Source organism: Podarcis cretensis, assembly GCF_951804945.1.
Source record: "Podarcis cretensis genome assembly, chromosome: 18".
In the NCBI taxonomy this organism is placed as follows: Eukaryota; Metazoa; Chordata; class Lepidosauria; order Squamata; family Lacertidae; genus Podarcis; species Podarcis cretensis.
Window position 1 is genome coordinate 3,742,287 of NC_137188.1, and position 19,552 is coordinate 3,761,838.

Here is a 19,552-nt window from a genome sequence, read left to right on the forward strand (position 1 = left end):
CCATTAGGTCCAATCCTGACCGACTCTGGGGTTGCGGCGCTCATCTCGCTTTATTGGCCGAGGGAGCCGGCGTACAGCTTCCAGGTCATGTGGCCAGCAGGACTAAGCCGCTTCTGGCAAACCAGAGCAGCGCACAGAAACGTCGCTTACCTTCCCGCCAGAGCGGTACCTATTTATCTACTTGCACTTTGACGTGCTTTCGAACTGCTAGATTGGCAGGAGCAGGGACTGAGCAACTGGAGCTTACCCTGTCGCGGGGATTCGAACCGCTGATCTTCTGATCGGCAAGTCCTAGGCTCAGCGGTTTAACCCACAGCGCCACCCGCGTTGGTTTTGGTTACTTACCCATTAATTCACCGTTTTTTCTTGAGCCATCAAACCCCTTTTCCAGTTGATCCCATTTTCCCTTTCAAAAGACCCAGACCATTTCATATGTAGTTGAGAGGGATCTACCAGGTTCCTGGCTGTGTGTAAAACCAATGAGACCATCTTTCTGATACAACCAAGCTCAACAGCAGCAAACTGCTGGGGTCTCTCTATCCATAATTTTATTACATCAAAGTGGGCTCTCCATAGAACATTGCGGAAAGGAAAAGAATTCAGCAGATCGGGGCGAGGAGCTGGAGAACAGGGGTCTCTCCCTCAAGCTCCTTCAGCGCCATCAAGTTGAGCCAGTTTTTCGAGAGGGTGCTTTCTATACCTAGGGGACACAACGCAGGCATTAGAGACCCCCCCTTGTAGCTGCTGTCCCTAAAACCAGCATACAGCGCCCTTCTGACTCCACCTTTCCATCTCTGTGACATGGTGGCATAACAGATTAGGAACCTGTGGCTTCCCCAGATATTTGAGGACAACTCCATTCCTGATTTTTGGCTCACTGGATGGTGGCTGTTTGCCAGGAGTCGGCAGCCACAGAGGTTCCTACGTCCCTTCTTGAAGAAGAGGCGCAATCCCTCGAAAGAATGCCTCTTTAAGATGGAACCATTACTCCCATCTCACACGTGGTCTGGGAGGACAGGAGGTGAGAGTCCAGCAAGAGATGGGCCAGAGATGTTTCTCCCTTCTTGATCTACGAAGAGGTCTTCCTTGCTAATGGAAGAGAATGCCTCTATTTCACATCAGCCCATAAGTCGTGAAGAAGCCATGCCCCCTGCAGCACCCAAGTCGAAGTTTTGGAAACTTACTCGTAAAGTTCAGGTTCTCTGGTCTGCGGAAACAGAGGAAGACACGGAGTTTAGTTCAACGCCATGTGCCGGTTGTGTACATGTGTCGATAAAAAACAAAACTCCTAAAGACGCCACTGTCTCCCCTGGCCTTTATTTCAAGGACGCCAAACCCTGAGTTAGTGCCCAGAACCCCTGGAAGTCTCTCAGCACTTGGAGATTTGGGTGTGTGCAACACTGGTGTCAGAAGTGGGATTCTACTGACTTCCTTTCCAGGGAAACTCAGCCCTGGGTAGATGCAGGAATCCCTGGAGTCTCTCACCGCTCAAGAGATCAAAGTGTGATTGTTTTAAGCTGTTTTTATATACGTTAACATTGCATTGCGAATCAGCCTCGTGGGAAGCAATTAATTAGTGAACTGAATAAGGAAGAGCACGATTTTCTGCCTGAGTGTGCTGGGAGCTGTCTTTCAAGAACAATACATGGCCTATCTAGTCCAGCACCCTCTTCTTGCAGTGGCCAACCAGATGCCTTTGGGAAACCCAAAGGCGTGATTCGAACACAAGAGCCCTCTCTTCTCTTGTGTTTTCCAGCAGTTGTTATTCAAAGTATTACTGCCTCCAATCGTGGCGGGCAGAGCATAGCCTTCTTGGCTAGCAGCCATCGTTGGCCATGAATTTGTTTAATCCTCTTTTAAAGCCATCCATGTCAGTATCCACCTCTGTCTCCAGTGGCGGTGAGTTCCACAGTTTAACACTGCCGTGTGACAAAATACTTCCTTTCATCAGTCCTAACTATTCCAACCTTTGTCAGATATCCAAAATTTCAAATGTCCTGAGAGGCAGAGAAAAACTTCCCTCTATCTGCTTTCTCCAGACTATGCATGAACTTCTCTCACGTAACCCCTTTCTGCACTAGGTAAAGGTAAAGGGACCCCTGACCATTAGGTCCAGTCGTGGCTGACTCTGGGGTTGCGGCGTTCATCTCACTTTATTGGCCGAGGGAGCCAGCGTACAGCTTCCGGGTCATGTAGCCAGCTGGACTAAGCCGCTTCTTGCGAACCAGAGCAGCGCACGGAATCACTGTTTACCTTCCCGCCAGAGCGGTACCTATTTATCTACTTGCACTTTGACGCGCTTTCGAACTGCTAGGTTGGCAGGAGCAGGGACCGAGCAACGGGAGCTCACCCCGTCATGGGGATTCGAACCGCCGACCTTCTGATTGGCAAGTCCTAGGCTCTGTGGTTTAACCCACAGCGCCACCCGCGTCCCCTTTCTGCATTAAAAAGGTAAAGGTAAAGGTACCCCTGCCCATACGGGCCAGTCTTGACAGACTCTGGGGTTGTGCGCCCATCTCACTTAAGAGGCCAGGGGCCAGCGCTGTCCGGAGACACTTCCGGGTCACGTGGCCAGTGTGACATCGCTGCTCTGGCGAGCCAGAGCCGCACACGGAAACGCCATTTACCTTCCCGCTGGTAAGCGGTCCCTATTTATCTACTTGCACCCGGAGGTGCTTTCGAACTGCTAGGTTGGCAGGCGCTGGGACCGAGCAGCGGGAGCGCACCCCGCCGCAGGGATTCGAACCGCCGACCTTTCGATCGGCAAGTCCTAGGCGCTGAGGCTTTAACCCACAGCGCCACCTGCGTCCCTAGGCATTAAAAAGCCCCAAATGCTGCAACCTTTCTCCATCCCCTCGATCCTTCGGGTTGCCCCTTTTCTGAACTTTAACCTGCTCAACAATCTCCTTTTCAAGGAGAGGTGACCAGAACGGAACAGGGCATTCAAAACCTGGCCACACCATAGAGTTGCAGCATTATGGCATTAGGATAAGGGCGCTGGGAATTGTTGCTTTGCAAGGGGCAAACTACAGCTGTCTTTGGGACTCTCTTTGGGGGAAGCCATGGGTTTTTAAAATGTCGCGTGCGCGCACAGCCACAAACACAACAACTTTCAGCTCAGCAACTCCCGTCCCATTTTTCCTCGAGGCCGGTTGTTTACCTTGTAGATGTGCAGTGGCTGAAAGATAAAGTTGGGGGGGAGAGAAATACAGAATTGTACAGTTGGAAGAGACCCCCACTGCAATGCTCTAAAAATGTTCTTGGTGGTTTCTTAAAACACATTGATGCTGTGGGTCCCAATTCCTTTCCTTCCCCTTGTATCTGCCTCCCTCTTGTGGACCCTGTAGGTGCTGTAAGTCGCCCAGAGCGGCTAGGGAAACCCAGCCAGATAGGCGGGGTATAAATAATAATAAAAACATTATTATTCCAGGTTTACACCTGCTTAGCTGCTGCAATCCTGCATTAGCAGGAACCGATAGGCGTTGAAAGGCACCTCAAAGGGTCACCCAGCCCCCCTGCTGAACGCAGGATGCAACATAAAATCCCAGAGTAAAATCCTGAAAAGCACAACATCCCTGACAGGATGACCGTCCTGTCTTCCCTTCAGCTCTGGCACCGCTTCCTGGGACGGAACAATTAATCCCAGAAAGGGGCCACTCCTTTCTAGGAATGAGTCCCTGCTATATCGTCTCGGCAGCTATTCGTTAATTTAATCTATAAGCCTCCCCACTCTCCCACAAACTGATTCTCCCGGCCGCTGTTTCCCCACCCGCAGCTGTTGCCCTACATTTTGTGGGGGAGTACCTCAGTTTTTCCAGTGGCTTTCAAGGAAATGGGCGCCTACCTAAATCCCGGGAGTTGCTTCAGTGCCATCGACCACTCGCCTGGGTTCCTGTGAAGACAGCAGCCAGGTGTTAAAAAATCACCCAGAAAAGAGTTCCCAGCTAATAAAAAAAAACACACTGAAATTTTGGATTATTTGGGGGGGGGGGAATATTGTAACCAAATGAAATCACAAGCAGGATTTGACATTTGAGCAACGGGAAGAAAACGATAATAGATTAAATGGAGGAATCTGTCTTGGATGAAATGTGTGATGTTATATTTGTGAAAGGGATTGGTATGAAAAACAGCATGGAAGAAAAGGTGGAAAGTCAAATCAAAAGAGAAATTAGAAAATTTAAATTAATTGGTTAAAGTTTTGAAAAATTAATTAAAAAATCTTAAGTTAAAGAAAGAGATCCTATTAAAATCATTTCTGAGGATCTTAACGCGCACGCACACACAAACGTCATATTCTGCATACATACATACAAAGACACACATATGACAATGTGGGCCATCTAGTCCAACCTCTGCATTGCAGGAATTTTTTGCCCAGTGTGGGACTTGAACCCACAACCTTGAGATTAAGAGTCTCAACTTCTGCCCACTGAGCTACCCCAGCTCATCTTGCCCCTCCGGGTGGGTCTCCCTTATGTGAATTCAGCTGCTCAGTGTTTCACCTTTGGCAGCCTGGACAAAAGTGGTGTGTTGTTTGTTTTTTTTCCACCTCGGGGGCCAACCCAGAGCCCCTCAGCTGGTGATTTTGGGAAACTGCTGCCCCTCTGCTGTCCATCAGGGGGACTCCTGTCACTGCCCTCCTCGCAAGAGTGTCGCACGGGGCGCAGCCAAGGGGGCCTTGCAGAAAAGGGCAAACTCTTCCATTTCCCACACTCAGTTTTTTGTCGCTGCGGAAAACTTTGCGTCAAAACGCCCAACTTACGTTGTCAAACTGTATCTGTGAGAGAAAGAGAGGAAGAGAAGAAAAAAAACAGGATATAACAGGATTACGGGATTTATTTCTTTATATTTCTTCAACCAAATTCTTACATCGCTGGGTTGTAAGTGGTGTGCAAGAAACATTAAATTTTACTGGTAGAAACAGTTTTAAAAACAGCTAAAAGCATTTGAAAGGTAATTAAAATGAGTGACAGCACTAAAAGGAGATCAAAACACATCAATGTTTATTGTGCAACCCAGCCAGATGGGTGGGATAATAATAATAATAATAATAATAATAATAATAATAATAATAATAATGATGATGATGATGATGATGATGATGATGTGTCGGGATACTCCTCCCTAAACAAATATGTTTTAAGTATCAAGTGGCAGTGAGTTCCAAAGTCTTGGTGCCGCCACCTAATGGGAATCCTGTACAGCCCCCACCAGCCAGTTCTTTCTAAAGGGGGCCACGACTGCTGCGTTCTGCTTCCCCCAAACTGCCTGGGGCTTGTCGCCCATGCGTGGACGTGGCATTGTTGACCTCTGCAATGTGAAAGTCCGAAGGGCCAAGGTGGGGCCCTGTGGCCCTCATTATATTGCAGGGACTGCAACTTCCAGTAGCCCCAGAAGCCCACATGGCCGGGAGCTGGGAATGGCAGGAGTTGGAGCTCTGCAAAAATGAGAGTGCCATTGATCCTTGATCTAAGGGAAGAGGCATTCCCTCCCTCCCTCCCTCCCTCCCTTCCTTCCTTCCTTCCTTCCTCTTCCTTCCTTCCTTCCTTCCTTCCTTCCTTCCTTCCTTCCTTCCTTCCCCTTCCTTCCTTCCTTCCTTCCTTCCTTCCTTCCTTCCCCTTCCTTCCTTCCTTCCTTCCTTCCTTCCTTCCTTCCTTCCTTCCTTCCCCTTCCTTCCTTCCTTCCTTCCTTCCTTCCCCTTCCTTCCTTCCTTCCTTCCTTCCTTCCTTCCTTCCTTCCTTCCTTCCTTCCTTCCTCTTCCTTCCTTCCTTCCTTCCCCTTCCTTCCTTCCTTCCTTCCTTCCTTCCTTCCTTCCTTCCTTTCCTTCCTTACTTACTTACTTACTTACTTACTTACTTACTTAATTTTGTTTTTATTAAATTCAATAAAGCAGAGACTGCAGCACAAAGCAACACACAGTAACGATCAGTTCCAAAGTGGTTCAAAAAACCCCAACCACAATGTCTTGATTAAAACCTGAGACATTACAAAAGTTTTTCAACCGCCTGCCTGTATTCTATGAAGCAGGTGTCAGCCAAATGTCATTTTACATGGTCTTAAAACATTGGCAGGTTCTCCACAGACAGGTTTGTGAGGCTGGTGGGAGAGCTTTATTTTCTTTTCTCCCCCCCACCCTTACATATAAATAGAAGGGAGACCAGGTTTTATTTTCCTTTATAACCCCATTTGCAACTCTTCCAAGCCCAGTTCGTCATTCCGAACTAATGTTATTGAACTACATCTCAAGAAGTCGCAACACCTGGGCTTTCCAGGGATCTGCTATCACTAGGTGTGCAGCTACCAGTAGAAACAGAATTAAATCTTTGTGCTGGGTGGTGGGGTTGGAATCTGGGTTTTGTGAAAGCAGGGCTAAGGCAGGGCCTGGCAAGAGGGGTTGTTTAATAATTTCAGAGAGAAAACCGAAGAGCCCGGTCCAAAATATATCTACGATTTTGCATTCCCTGCAAGCATGATAACCTTTTGCTTAAAGGTAAAGGTAAAGGTACCCCTGCCCGTACGGGCCAGTCTTGACAGACTCTGGGGTTGTGCGCCCATCTCACTTAAGAGGCCAGGGGCCAGCGCTGTCCGGAGACACTTCCGGGTCACGTGGCCAGCGTGACATCGCTGCTCTGGCGAGCCAGAGCCGCACACGGAAACGCCGTTTACCTTCCCGCTGGTAAGCGGTCCCTATTTATCTACTTGCACCCGGAGGTGCTTTCGAACTGCTAGGTTGGCAGGCGCTGGGACCGAGCAGCGGGAGCGCACCCCGCCGCAGGGATTCGAACCGCCGACCTTTCGATCGGCAAGCCCTAGGCGCTGAGGCAAACCTGTGACCCACCGGAAGTTGCAACTCCAATTCCCATTGGCCCCAAGTCAGGGATGAGTCCAACAACCTGGGGAGGGTCCCTGGTGGCCCCTCTCCCCATCTCACTTCGTTCACCCTGTCTCCAGAAACACAGGGACTAGAAACTTCACCAGGGACCGCTTGCTCCCCTTTCTTGCCTCCCAAATGCCTGCCCACCACCCCTAACCCTGTACAGCCCCTGGAGAACTCACATGTACTCGTAGAGTCCCTTCAAGGCATCTTCCCAGTCTTCAGAGGACCTGGGGGGCGGAAACGGGGGACAGAAACCCGGGGTCAGAATGTGGGGTTGTGGCTGGAGAGACTTCCTGGGTGTCAGGGCCAGACGGAAGCCACTTGCCCTAATAAACCAGTCTCCCCTGTTTCTTAATATGATTATTAGTTTATATTATTTATTTTAATTTTAATTTTTTACCAACAACCAAACACAAACAGTGAAACCCCCCAGGCAGCTGATACATTGGATATACATAATCAATGACAACATATTCAAATCAACCATATGGACAATTTTATATACGTTAACACTCCTCCATCCACAAGGTTTATTTAAATTTTAACATTTTAATTGCCCCAAATTGTTCAGACCTACCCAAATAATTCATTATCTTCTCAAACCAATCCTCCTCTTTCTCACTGACCTCAAAGCCTTTCATTCTGTGTATCTTCACAGTTATATTATTCAGTTTTTTTCCTCCATTGGTTCACCCCTAGCTCTTCTGCATTTTCCCAAATTACTCGCTATAACCTGTCTGGCTGCAGTTAGCTTGTCCTTGTTTTGTGTTATGAAACAAACAGATAAAGAGGGATAGGTACCCCCATCGTCTGCACTTTCAATTCATCGTCTTTTTTGCAGTTTTTAATGGAAGATCAAACTAAGATGATGGCCACTGATCCCATCACCTCTTGGCAAACATAAGGGGAAGAAATGGAGGCAGTGAGAGATTTTACTTTCTTGGGCTCCATGATCACTGCAGATGGTGATAGCAGTCACGAAATTAAAAGACGCCTGCTTCTTGGGAGAAAAGCAATGGCAAACCTAGAAAGCATCTTAAAAAGCAGAGACATCACCTTGCCAACAAAGGTCCGTATAGTTAAAGCCATGGTTTTCCCAGTAGTGATGTATGGAAGTGAGAGCTGGACCATAAAGAAGGCTGATCGCCGAAGAATGGATGCTTTTGAATTCTGGAGCTGGAGGAGACTCTTGAGAGTCCCATGGACTGCAAGAAGATCAAACCTCTCCATTGTGAAGGAAATCAGCCCTGAGTGCTCACTGGAAGGACAGATCCTGAAGCTGAGGCTCCAAGACTTTGGCCACCTCATGAGAAGAGAAGACTCCCTGGAAAAGACCCTGATGTTGGGAAAGATGGAGGGCTCAAGGAGAAGGGGACGACAGAGGACGAGATGGTGGGACAGTGTTCTAACTGCTGGATGTGTGAACAAGCAAATTGGTCGCCCCCCCCCCGCCCAATATGTAGGTGCTGGACTTGTAAGAAAGCCAAGGGTATATTGGGATAGGATATAGGATGAGATAAAAAAGATGCTCAGAGTGATTATACCAAAAAAGAAAGAAGTGAAACTTTGCTCTTAGAGATTATAGGGACAGAAGTTTCAAAAAAGATGATTAAGCTGTTTATGTAAGTAAAGAGAGCAGCTAGGATTTCTTAATGCACAAAAATGGAAGGAAAACGCTCCCGCCAAAGAAGAATGGATAAGGAAATCAGTTTTGTTGAATTAATCAAACTAAATTGTTCTAATTGGATTTTGAATGAATGTACAGTTTAATTGTTACTGATTTTGAGTTTCATTGTGTTATTATCTTCCTTGCAAACTGCTATTCTGAATACTGCTTTCCCCCCTGGGAATGAGTTAGTGGAACCAATGGGGATGTACTCCCCACACTCCTGCAAAAAAAAAAAAAAAAGTTTGGGAACCACTGGCTTAGATTTCACACAATGGAGAATAATTGCAGGAAGGAGCCTGGAAGCTTTTCTGCTATGGGAATCAGCCTCCCCCAAATGCCATTTTTAATTGTATTTTTTCTAACGTGGGAATGAGAGAAAGAATTCTTACTCGCAATTATATCCAAAGCAAGCTGGCTTGGTGGCGTTGCACGTCACGCAAGAAACGGCTTCGTATCGCTTTATTCCTGTAAAACAAAAACAGAAAAACAGAAGACATCAAATACGGCAGCCAGATCGGTGACTGGAAGCGGCTGCTGGGACCATATAACACCAGTCCTGAAAGACCAGGCATAGGCAAACTCGGCCCTCCAGATGTTTTGGGACTACAACTCCCATCATCCCTAGCTAACAGGACCAGTGGTTAGGGATGATGGGAGTTGTTGTCCTAAAACATCTGGAGGGCTGAGTTTGCCTATGCCCGTGAAAGACCTACATTGACTCCCAGTGGTGCTGACCTTTAAAGCTCTAAATGGCTTCGGCCCAGTAGACGAAGGAGCGTCTCCACCCCCATCACTCAGCCCAGACACTGAGGTCCAGCTCCGAGGGCCTTCTGGTGAGAAGTGAGGATACAGGGAACCAGGCAGAGGGCCTTCTCGGTGGTGGCACCCTCCCTGTGGAATGTCCTTCCATCAGATGTCAAGGAGATAAGCAACTATACAATTTTAGGGGACACCTGAAGGCAGCCCTGTATCGGGAAGTTTTTAATGCTTGATGTTTTATTGGGTTTTTATGTGTGTTTATGTAAGTAAAGAGAGTGCCCAGAGTGGCTGGGAAAACCCATCCCAATTGGCAGGGTATAAATAAGACGGTGTTGCATGGTCCCAGCGGCCCCTCCCTGTCACCAGTCTGGCAGCCGCATTCTGGATCAGTTGTAATAAAGCACTAGAACCGGCCATGCGGATGTCTTTGACATCCTCCCACAAGCCCTCCTTTGGGCAGGTAGATCAGGACAGGAGCCCGACAGCAGGTGGCGCCAGGTAAAGGTAAAGGTACCCCTGCCCGTACGGGCCAGTCTTGACAGACTCTGGGGTTGTGCGCCCATCTCACTTAAGAGGCCAGGGGCCAGCGCTGTCCGGAGACACTTCCGGGTCACGTGGCCAGCGTGACATCGCTGCGAGCCAGAGCCGCACACGAAAACGCCGTTTACCTTCCCGCTGGTAAGCGGTCCCTATTTATCTACTTGCACCCGGAGGTGCTTTCGAACTGCTAGGTTGGCAGGCGCTGGGACCGAGCAGCAGGAGCGCACCCCGCCGCAGGGATTCGAACCGCCGACCTTTCGATCGGCAAGTCCTAGGCGCTGAGGCTTTAACCCACAGCGCCACCTGCGTCCCTTAGGTGGCGCCAGAGCCAATGGCAAACTCTGTTTGGTTTCATCCCTGTTCTCCTCCTCCCTCCCTGCTGTTCTAGGAGGGCAACACTGAGACCGGAGGAGGAAGATGGGAGGCAGGTGGCCGGCTGGCTGAGGCTGGTGGCGCAGCATCTTCCAGTGCCACGGATGGACCCATTTCCTCTGCATCAGAGAATAAAACACCAGAGCATCATTTGCAATGCGAAGTCCAAACCCATGTTTTGTAGAGTGGGGCAGTTTTTTTTCAGCTAAGGGGCCTCCTTCCTTTGCAGGACATCACCCAGGGGCCACTAGCCTTTAGTTTTAACCAATGCCTAACCGCCAATCGAGGACGCGGGTGGCGCTGTGGTCTAAACCACAGAGCCTGGGACTTGCCGATCAGAAGGTCGGCGGTTCGAATCCCCGCAATGGGGTGAGCTCCCCTTGCTCGGTCCCTGCTCCTTCCAACCTAGCAGTTCGAGAGCACGTCAAAGTGCAAGTAGATAAATAGGTAAACGCTCCAGCAGGAAGGTAAACGGCGTTTCCGTGCGCTGCTCTGGTTCGCCAGAAGCGGCTTAGTCATGCTGCCCACATGACCCGGAAGCTGTACGCCGGCTCCCTCGGCCAATAAAGCGAGATGAGCGCCGCAACCCCAGAGTTGGACACAACTGGACCTAATGGTCAGGGGTCCCTTTACCTTTAACTGCCAATTGAGCCCTTACGCTCGCCACCAAACCACTCACATACCCAACCAAACCTTCAATTTCAATGCAACCGTATCCAACCAGATGTCACTCCCCAGTGACGAGAGATGCACCCCATCATTCCGATAAAGGGCCACAGCTTTGAAGGTAATATTTGGGTGTGAAATCACAAAGCCATCCAATTGAAGAACCCTCTTAACCACCGTTTAGGTTATTGGCATAATTTTGGCCACAACTTTATTGATTACCAATAGTGAGTAGTTTGTCTAGGCATTGGTTTCTGACTAGCTGCACCTGACCTGAGCAGGGCAGCACTGACGACTGGGCCCCACCATATGGTCAGTACAGGTAAACATCGTGGGGGAGCAAAGAACCAGGATGAGACTCAACCTCATCCTAAATGCTCCCAGGGACTCTTGTGTGGCCCTAGCCCTCGAAAGGGGTTGACAAAAGCATGGCAAATCCCTGAATTCCTTTAATGGAATACCTTTGCACATTTGGGGGGGGGCAGGTGTGACAACCTCCCCTCCACTCCACATTGAACCAATGCCTAACCACCACACGAGCACCTGCGCTCGCTGCCAAACCACTCATAAGAGGTAAAGGGACCCCTGACCATTAGGTCAAGTCGCGGACGACTCTGGGGTTGCGGCGCTCATCTCGCTTTACTGGCCGAGGGAGCCGGCGTACAGCTTCCGGGTCATGTGGCCAGCAGGACTAAGCCGCTTCTGGCGAACCAGAGCAGCGCACGGAATCACTGTTTACCTTCCCGCCAGAGCGGTACCTATTTATCTACTTGCACTTTGAAGTGCTTTCAAACTGCTAGGTTGGCAGGAGCAGGGACTGAGCAACGGGAGCTCACCCCGTCGTGGGGATTCGAACCACCAACCGTCTGATTGGCAAGTCCTAGGCTCTGCGATTTAACCCACAGCACCACCCGCATCCCTATATAAACCACTCATACCTGCAGCTAATCCTTCAATCATGGATGTTGGCAAACCCACAGGCTCATGTCGTGACCCCACAAAAGTCAGAGGGTGCCAACACACGCTCCCCTCTCTCCGTTCAGGCACACAAAAGGCATGGCTGTGATTCAAGATGGGGGCACCCCTCCCCAAAAGCCCACTTACCACAATGGCGTTCACACTTCACTCTACCTAAGGAAAAGCGAGAGAGAGAGAGAAAGTGAGTCGGTTTTTAGGCAGCAGGGTTCCCTCGTGGTTCTCTGGCCACCTCTCAAGTGTAATTGAAATTTGTGCCACAGCTGGGCAGTTGATTAACCGGTTGCATTCAACCAACTTAACAGTGCTTGAGCTGAGATTCCTACATTGTAGCGGGTTGTGCTAGATGACCCGTGGGGTCCCTTTCCAACTCTTCAATGCTATGATTCATTTCCTGCAAGGCGTTCCCAGGAGTTATGCATCCCCTGTTGATCTCAGTTTCTGCGCTTCTAAAGGTATTGTGTCATATATATATTTTGTCATTGATAATTTTGAAAAGCAAGCAAACCACCCCAAACCAAAGTGAAATGCAGAAACTACTCGAAAAGAACCCCCCAAAAAAGGAAACTACTGAAAAGCAAATTCAGTAATAACCCCCTGACACAAATTTATTCCTCTTAATTATTTGCGCAAATGGATGGGGAGTAGGTTTACCAACGAAGGAGGAATGGCTTATTATGAAACTATGCTGAAATGCATTCCCACAAGCGGACTTGTGAGAAGGTTAAAGTCTTCTGGAATGATATATATAACGAGTTAAAAAAAATGCTCAGGTACACCTTTCCAAAGAGACCTGAAGCATTTATGTTAGGAATGGTTGGACTGAAAATACCAAAAATAGATCAAAAACTGATTATGTATGCTGCAATAGCAGCAAGAATTTTACTAGCCCAAAAGTGGAAATGGCAGGAGCGACCAACAATAGAAGAATGGCAGACGAAGGCAATGGAGTATGCGGAAATGGCAAGGCTGATGGGACGTATCCAGAACCAGGGTGATCAAGTGTTCCAGAAAGAATGGACTAAATTTATACAATACTTAGAGACTCATTGTACACATATAAAGACACTAGCAGGACCGAGATAAGACTCACTTCGTGAGAAGAATCAACGTTCTATTTAAGACAAAAGTGAATGTTAAGACAAGATAAATATAGGATGGAGATGTTATAAATGTGCAAAATAAAAAGTAGCAGAAGGAAACCAGGAAAAGGACCGAGGGAAGTCGAAAGCTCTGCAAGAGCCAGTGGTACAATGGTTGTTATGTAATGGTATTGTATACAGTAATTGTTAAAATTTGGGAAATTAATAAAAATTATACAAAAAGAAAAAAGTTTCCCACAAGTTTTTCCCACTGGCTGCCATGTCAGACTAGAAACAGGCACGATGAAAGTCAAAGCTCATATCAGTCTAACATCAATATATACCGTATTTTTTGCTCTATAGGATGCATCGGACCATAGGATGGACCTTGTTTTAGAGGGGGAGAACAAGGAAAAAAATTCTCCCCCTCTCTGCTTGGTGCCCCTTCAGTGAAGCGGCAGGAGAAACGGAGCCCCCTCCATTTCACCTCCCGCTTGGCTGAAGGGGTGCTGCGCAGCTCTCCCTCTCTGCTGAAGCCGGGAGAGTCTTCAGCAAAAGGAACCTGAAGCCTTCGGAGTGCAGTGGGAACTCGCGCTGCGCTCTGAAGGCTTCAGACGGCTATCCCTGAAGCCTGGAGAGCGAGAGGGGTGGGTGCACACCGACCCCTCTCGCTCTGAAGGCTTCAGCGAAAGCAATGCGAAGCCTCCAGAGCACGGAGGGAGCGCTCCCTCTGCGCTTTGGAGGCTTCGTGTTGCTATCGCTGAAGCCAAGGAGCCTGCATTCGCTCGATAGGACGCACACACATTTCCCCTTAATTTTTGGAGGGGAAAAAGTGCGTCCTATAGAGCGAAAAATACGGTAAGTGGCTAACTCTGAAACTGCTCCCCCGAGGAATAGCCCCATTGATTCTGAGCAACCAGTTTCAGTCTGGCTGGCAGACAGCAGTCCTAAACACTCTTCAGAAACTGGACCCTGCTCCCCAAACCCTCATAATATGTGCCTGGGCCCAGCTAGATCCGTGGTTAGGCAAAGAATCCTGGACATAGAGAGACAAGAGGACTGCACAAGGGTCCCCAATTATAAAATCATAGAAAACGGGAGATATGTAGCCGCTCCAGCAGCATATCTCTATTTCCTCACATCCAGAAACGCAATAAAGGCTTTTACTCTTGCTAGAAGCTCAGCCTTGCCCTCACCGGTTCTGGAAGGCTCCTATAGAAGAGTCCCGTACGCACAGAGACTTTGCTTCTGCCCATTAGGGGAAACAGGAAGCCCCGAACATATATTTTTTAGATGTCCTTTTTATGTTGAGATTCGTAGAGACACCACTGATCCTTTGCCGATCTTTCAGACAAATCTAAACTTAATTCTCTCCACTTAGGCAAAGATCACAAAACGACCTGACTGGTAGCCAGATTCTGCGCCCAGATTTGTAGACACAGATCATCCTCTAGAATAGAATAGCTTAGCAGGGAAATGCTAAAGTCACCTTTTAGGGCGCCTCAGGGTCAATTTTTATGGTAGCCCAAATCTCAGGTGTACGGGTGTATGTATATATCTCAATTTTAACTCAAGAGCTACTGCTGCAATCTTCTCTGATTATATATTTTATCTTTATGAACGCTGTTTTTATTGGGTTATGTTATGTGATCTGGTCTTTGATTGTAATAAATTATCTACAAATAAATTATCTTACAAATAAAGAGCTGCTTTGGAAGAATCGCTGTGTCGTCTGATATGTTCGCCCACAACTTAACACTACTCTATCTATCTATCTATCTATCTATCTATCTATCTATCTATCACTGGCTGCCATATTAGAAGAGGGTTTCCCAAGAGCTGAACTTTTCGATGAGACATTCCCACACTTCCATCGGCTGCCTTTTTGTTTTGCAAATTTACTTGCTATTGCTCTTCAAAAATTTTAACAACTGAACATCAAATTGATTCTAATTTAATACAAATTTACATGCCGACTCCCCCGGCCTTGATCTTTCCCTACCCAGCCTTATTTGCTGCTCAATATTACATGCATTTCCAAAGCAATAATAATAATAATAAATAATAATAAATTTTATTTGTACCCCGCCCTCCCTGGCCAGAGCTGGGCTCAGGGTGGCTAACACCAGTAAAATTACAGTAAAAACATAATAAGGGGGGGCAGCAATTTAAAATACAGGTTAAAATGCAATTTAAAATGCAACCTCATTTTAAAAGTAGCCCATAGATCAAAACCATAAGGGGAGGGAAACGTAAGGGTCAGACTGAGTCCAAAGCAAAGGCCAGGCGGAACAGCTCTGTCTTGCAGACCCTGCGGAAAGATGTCAAGTCCCACAGGGCCCTGGTCTCTTGGGACAGAGCGTTCCACCAAGTTGGCGCCAGTACTGAAAAGGCCCTGGTCCTAGTTGAGACCAATCTTGCAACTTGGGACCTCCAAAATGTTGTCATTTGTGGACCTTAAGGTTCTCTGCGGGGCATACCAGGAGAGGCGGTCCTGTAGGTACGAGGGTCCTAGGCCGTGAAGGGCTTTAAAGGTCAAGACCAGCACCTTAAACCTGACCCTGTACTCCACCGGGAGCCAGTGCAACTGGTAGAGCACTGGGTGAATATGCTCCCATGGCAGAGACCCCATGAGGAGCCTCACTGCAGCATTCTGCACCCGCTGGAGTTTCTGGAACAGCTTCAAGGGCAGCCCCGCGTAGAGCGAATTACAGTAGTCAAGCCTGGCGGTGACCGTCGCATGGTTCACTGTGGCCAGGTCAGGGCGGGAAAGGTAAGGGACCAACTGCTTAATACGGTACCAACTGCTTTCAAAAATAAAATTAACACGCTTTAGCATTTTATCCAGAGGTGATGCATTCCCGTTGCCCACCATTTTGGAAGAGGCATTCACACAAGCCGGCCTGAGAGAGGGGCTTCTGCGTGAAAGAACCACCCTGTTTTTTTTAACATGCCTCTTCTTAACTAAGCCCTGCTCCGAAACACAGGTATGTATAATCCAGGAAACAAACGCCAAACGACGGAAGGAGGGAACACTCACTTTCGATGATGGCATTCCGTAGCAATTTGACTTGTTCCTCGAAAATGGAATGCAGGATTTCCGGAAGGACACCTTGGGGTGGGGGGTGAGAAGAGAGAGAGAGAGTTAGTAATAACTGTTGGAAATGTAAGGAAAAAGAGGGAACATTTTATCACATGTGGTGGGAATGTAAAAAGGTGAAATGCTTCTGGGAGATGATATATAACGAGTTGAAAAAAATGTTGAAATATACATTTATAAAGAAACCAGAAGCATTTCTCTTGGGTATTGTTGGAAATGATATAAATAGAAAGGAATGTAAGCTTTTTCTATATGCAGTAACAGCAGCAAGAATATTATTGGCCCAAAAATGGAAGCAAGAAGAATGGAGGATGAAATTAATGGACTATGCGGAACTTGACAAACTAACAGGAAGGATCCGAAACCAGTGGGACCAGAAATTTACAGAGGACTGGAGTAGATTTACGGATTATTTGAAAAGTATTTGTGATGATCAGACGACGTTTGTAGGTCTACAAAAAGTTCTGTGAGGAATAATATTAGAAATATTGTAAAAATGGAAAAGGAAAAATGATATGTTAAGAGATGTAAAGGCAATATTATGTTAGGAAATGCATAAGAAGGTATTAAGACGGAGGATTATCAGAGGTGCTGATGGAAGTCTAATAAGATTGTATTTGTGATAAACTGTGTGGTATGTTTTGTAATTTTGTATGATAAAAACCAATAAAAACATTTATAAAAAGAGAGAGAGAGAGAGAGAGAGAGAGAGAGAGGCCCGGCAGCACGTGTGTGTTGGTAGAGCACGAATCTTAATCTCAGGGTTGTGAATTCGAGCCCCACATGGGGCAAAAGATTCGTGCATCGAAGGGGGTTGGACTAGATGCCTCTGGGGGTCCCTTCCGACTCTACAATTCTGTGATTAGGAACATCTGCAAACTTTTGCAGAGGAATTGCAGCCTCGGGCAGTTCTAGTTGCCATAAATGGTCATCCTCATCCAGGCAAACAGATAGAGGCAGGCCCTTTCGATATATCTATATTTATATTTACTTACCTGGCTTGTAAGTGTTCCCTTTGAAGAGGGTGTCCAGTTTCCCATAGACGACTGTAGCTATTGCCTGGAGTTTCTCCATCGCTGTGTAAGATGGGGAGAGATGGGGGAAAGGACAGGATGTGGGGAGAGAGCATACAACAAATTATAACCCCCCCCCCCCCCGCCAGGAAACCGCAGTCCACGTAGACCTAAAATGCAAGGCTGCGCTCCTAATGGGTCAAGAGTTTTGGCAAAGGGACATTTCGATTTTTTGAAAAAGAATAACCTGGTTTTCAGTCACCACCGCCACATCTTGTGGAAGGGAGTTCCACAGGTTAACCCAGTGCAGGTGGGGGAAAACCTATTTTCTTAGCTCGAGGGCCATGTTTCCTTCGAGCTGGGCTTCCCAGGGCCACATCCCAGGGGCAACAGTGGGCGGTGCAAGGGATGTAAGAAGGCAGCAGACCCAGCTGGGCCAATGAGGGCGTGTGGCCTGGGGCCAGGGGGAGTGGCCTGCGGAGATTTCCAGGGGCCAGGTGGAGAGGTCTCGAGGGCCACATTGGCACACAAGCCTGAATTTCCCCATCTTTGACAGGGGGCCCGTCCATGGGGAGAGAGGCAGTGTTATTGCTTAGGAGGTGCTATGACCCGAGGGCCACACTGGGAGGTTTGGAGGGCCACATCCGGCACCCTGGGAGTCAGGGGAGGAGCAGGGCCTGCGAGGCGACTCACGGATCTCCGCCGGGACCCCCAGGTTCAGTTCCGCCAGGGTGTCCTGGGCCCAGCCCCGAAGCCTCCGCCCGGCAGCCGGGACGTCCCCCAGCCCCCAGGACTTGCGGCTCAAGTGGGGGGCGTAGGAGGCGAAGCGGAGGGCGAAATTGGGGTCGCACTGCAGGCAAAGCCAGGAGGGGCCCGGCCCCAGGATCAGAACCGCCACCAAGGCCAGGCATGGGGTCCGCCAACCCATCTCCCATTCCTGGCATCTCCAGGGCGTCAGACAATGGGGCATTCTGGCTTCCAGGGAACGTTCCGGAACAGCCCCGGTGGTTCTAGATCGTTCCGGAGCGCGTTCCGGTTCTCCTGAGGGCAGCGGTGCCAACTCTCCCCTCTCCCCGCTGCTCTTAAGCGCTCTTGTGGCAGGGAGTTCCACAAGTTAGTCTGGCTAACTTTCCTCTTTTTTAAAAAACATTTTTTAAATATTTCCTTGTGTTACGAAACAGACAAATAAGCATGGAAAGCTACAAACAGGGAAGAAGAGAGGGGACAGCTATTTTCCAATAAAAGTGTGGTTTGTAAAAGTTTCAAATAAATAAACAAACATGCAGAACGGGAGCTTTTTACAATTTATTTAAAAAGACAAGAAAATGAACTGGACTCCTTGGCAGGTTTTGAATAAATATACACAAATTTATTGGTTGATAACATGGTAGATAGATAATGTAAGGAAATGTATAGTTTTATAACATGCAGAGAATAATATGTGCTGAGAAATCAGAGAAGAGGGGAGTCTCGGGGGGGGGGGGTTGAAGGCGGGAAATAATGAATATGATATGTTTTCATAATTTGTTATGTTGAAATTGTTAATAAAAAAATTAAAAAGAAGAAAGAAACATGCAGATAGACTGCCCCTGATTGGGATGCTTCACACCGACTACAGCTGCTGGTTACCCTTGGTAGATTGTATGCTTTTTTGTGAATTTTCCTTAGTCTTTTTCCACTAGGAACTGCCAGGAAGCTTGTTTTTATTAATATTCTTATTAGAGATATTTTTAATTGATTTTTCACAGATTGGCCAGTTTACTTATATTTCAACATACGTTTTTCTTAAAAATTTGACTCCCTACCCTTATTTCCAGGATATTTTCATTCCCTAACTTCTGAAGCCATTCCTTCTCCTTTCCATTTCTGAGTGTACAGGATTCTGGCTGCCGCTGCTGCAGACATAATTAGTTTAATCATCTTTTTTTGGGAACTTCCTTCCTAGGAGAAAAGCTGCAGGACTTTTGGGAACAGCCAACTGGAACATTTTCTTCAACTCGTTATCTGTCTTTCCCCCAAAGCCTTTAGCTCTTATATACTTCCACCACATACGACAAAAAAGACCCTACAGGACGCTCTTGTGGCAGTGAGTTCCGCAGGTGAACCAGGTGAAGGAGGTGTTGCTTCTCCAGTCGCCAGTCCCTCCCCTTCCTGCAAACATGGAGGTGAAGCAATTGCAGAGGACGGCCAAGACTTTTCAGTTTTTCAGCTTGAAAAACTTCCCCACCCAAAAATAATATTATGGTTTTTTAAATAATATTTATAAATAAATATTATGTTTTTTCTATGTGATGGAAGCCACCCAGAGTGGCTGGGGAAATCCAGCCAGATGCGCAGTCTATAAATTATTATTATTAAGATGGGGATGCCCTGCAATTTCAACGGGTCTACTCTCTTTTTTTTATTTTAATAATATTTATTAAAGTTTCCAATTAATACAAAAAAAAATAAACATACAGAAAAAAAGAAATAATAAAAATACAAAAATACAAAAAC

General features: G+C 47.5%; 1 protein-coding gene across 1 annotated transcript; it reads right to left on the reverse strand.

Moving 5' to 3' along the window:
- Positions 1–523: 523 nt before the first annotated feature.
- IZUMO4 (IZUMO family member 4) lies at positions 524–18,041 on the reverse strand. The gene is made up of 11 exons (XM_079960924.1): positions 17,750–18,041; positions 17,039–17,119; positions 15,984–16,055; positions 11,991–12,017; positions 8,939–9,014; positions 7,060–7,107; positions 4,766–4,780; positions 3,845–3,892; positions 3,161–3,178; positions 1,185–1,207; positions 524–700 (listed from the first exon to the last, which is right to left on the reverse strand). Exons 1-11 carry the CDS (start codon positions 18,024–18,026, stop codon positions 600–602), a joined length of 786 nt encoding a protein of 261 aa, XP_079817050.1. The 5' UTR covers positions 18,027–18,041; the 3' UTR covers positions 524–599.
- Positions 18,042–19,552: the final 1,511 nt, after the last annotated feature.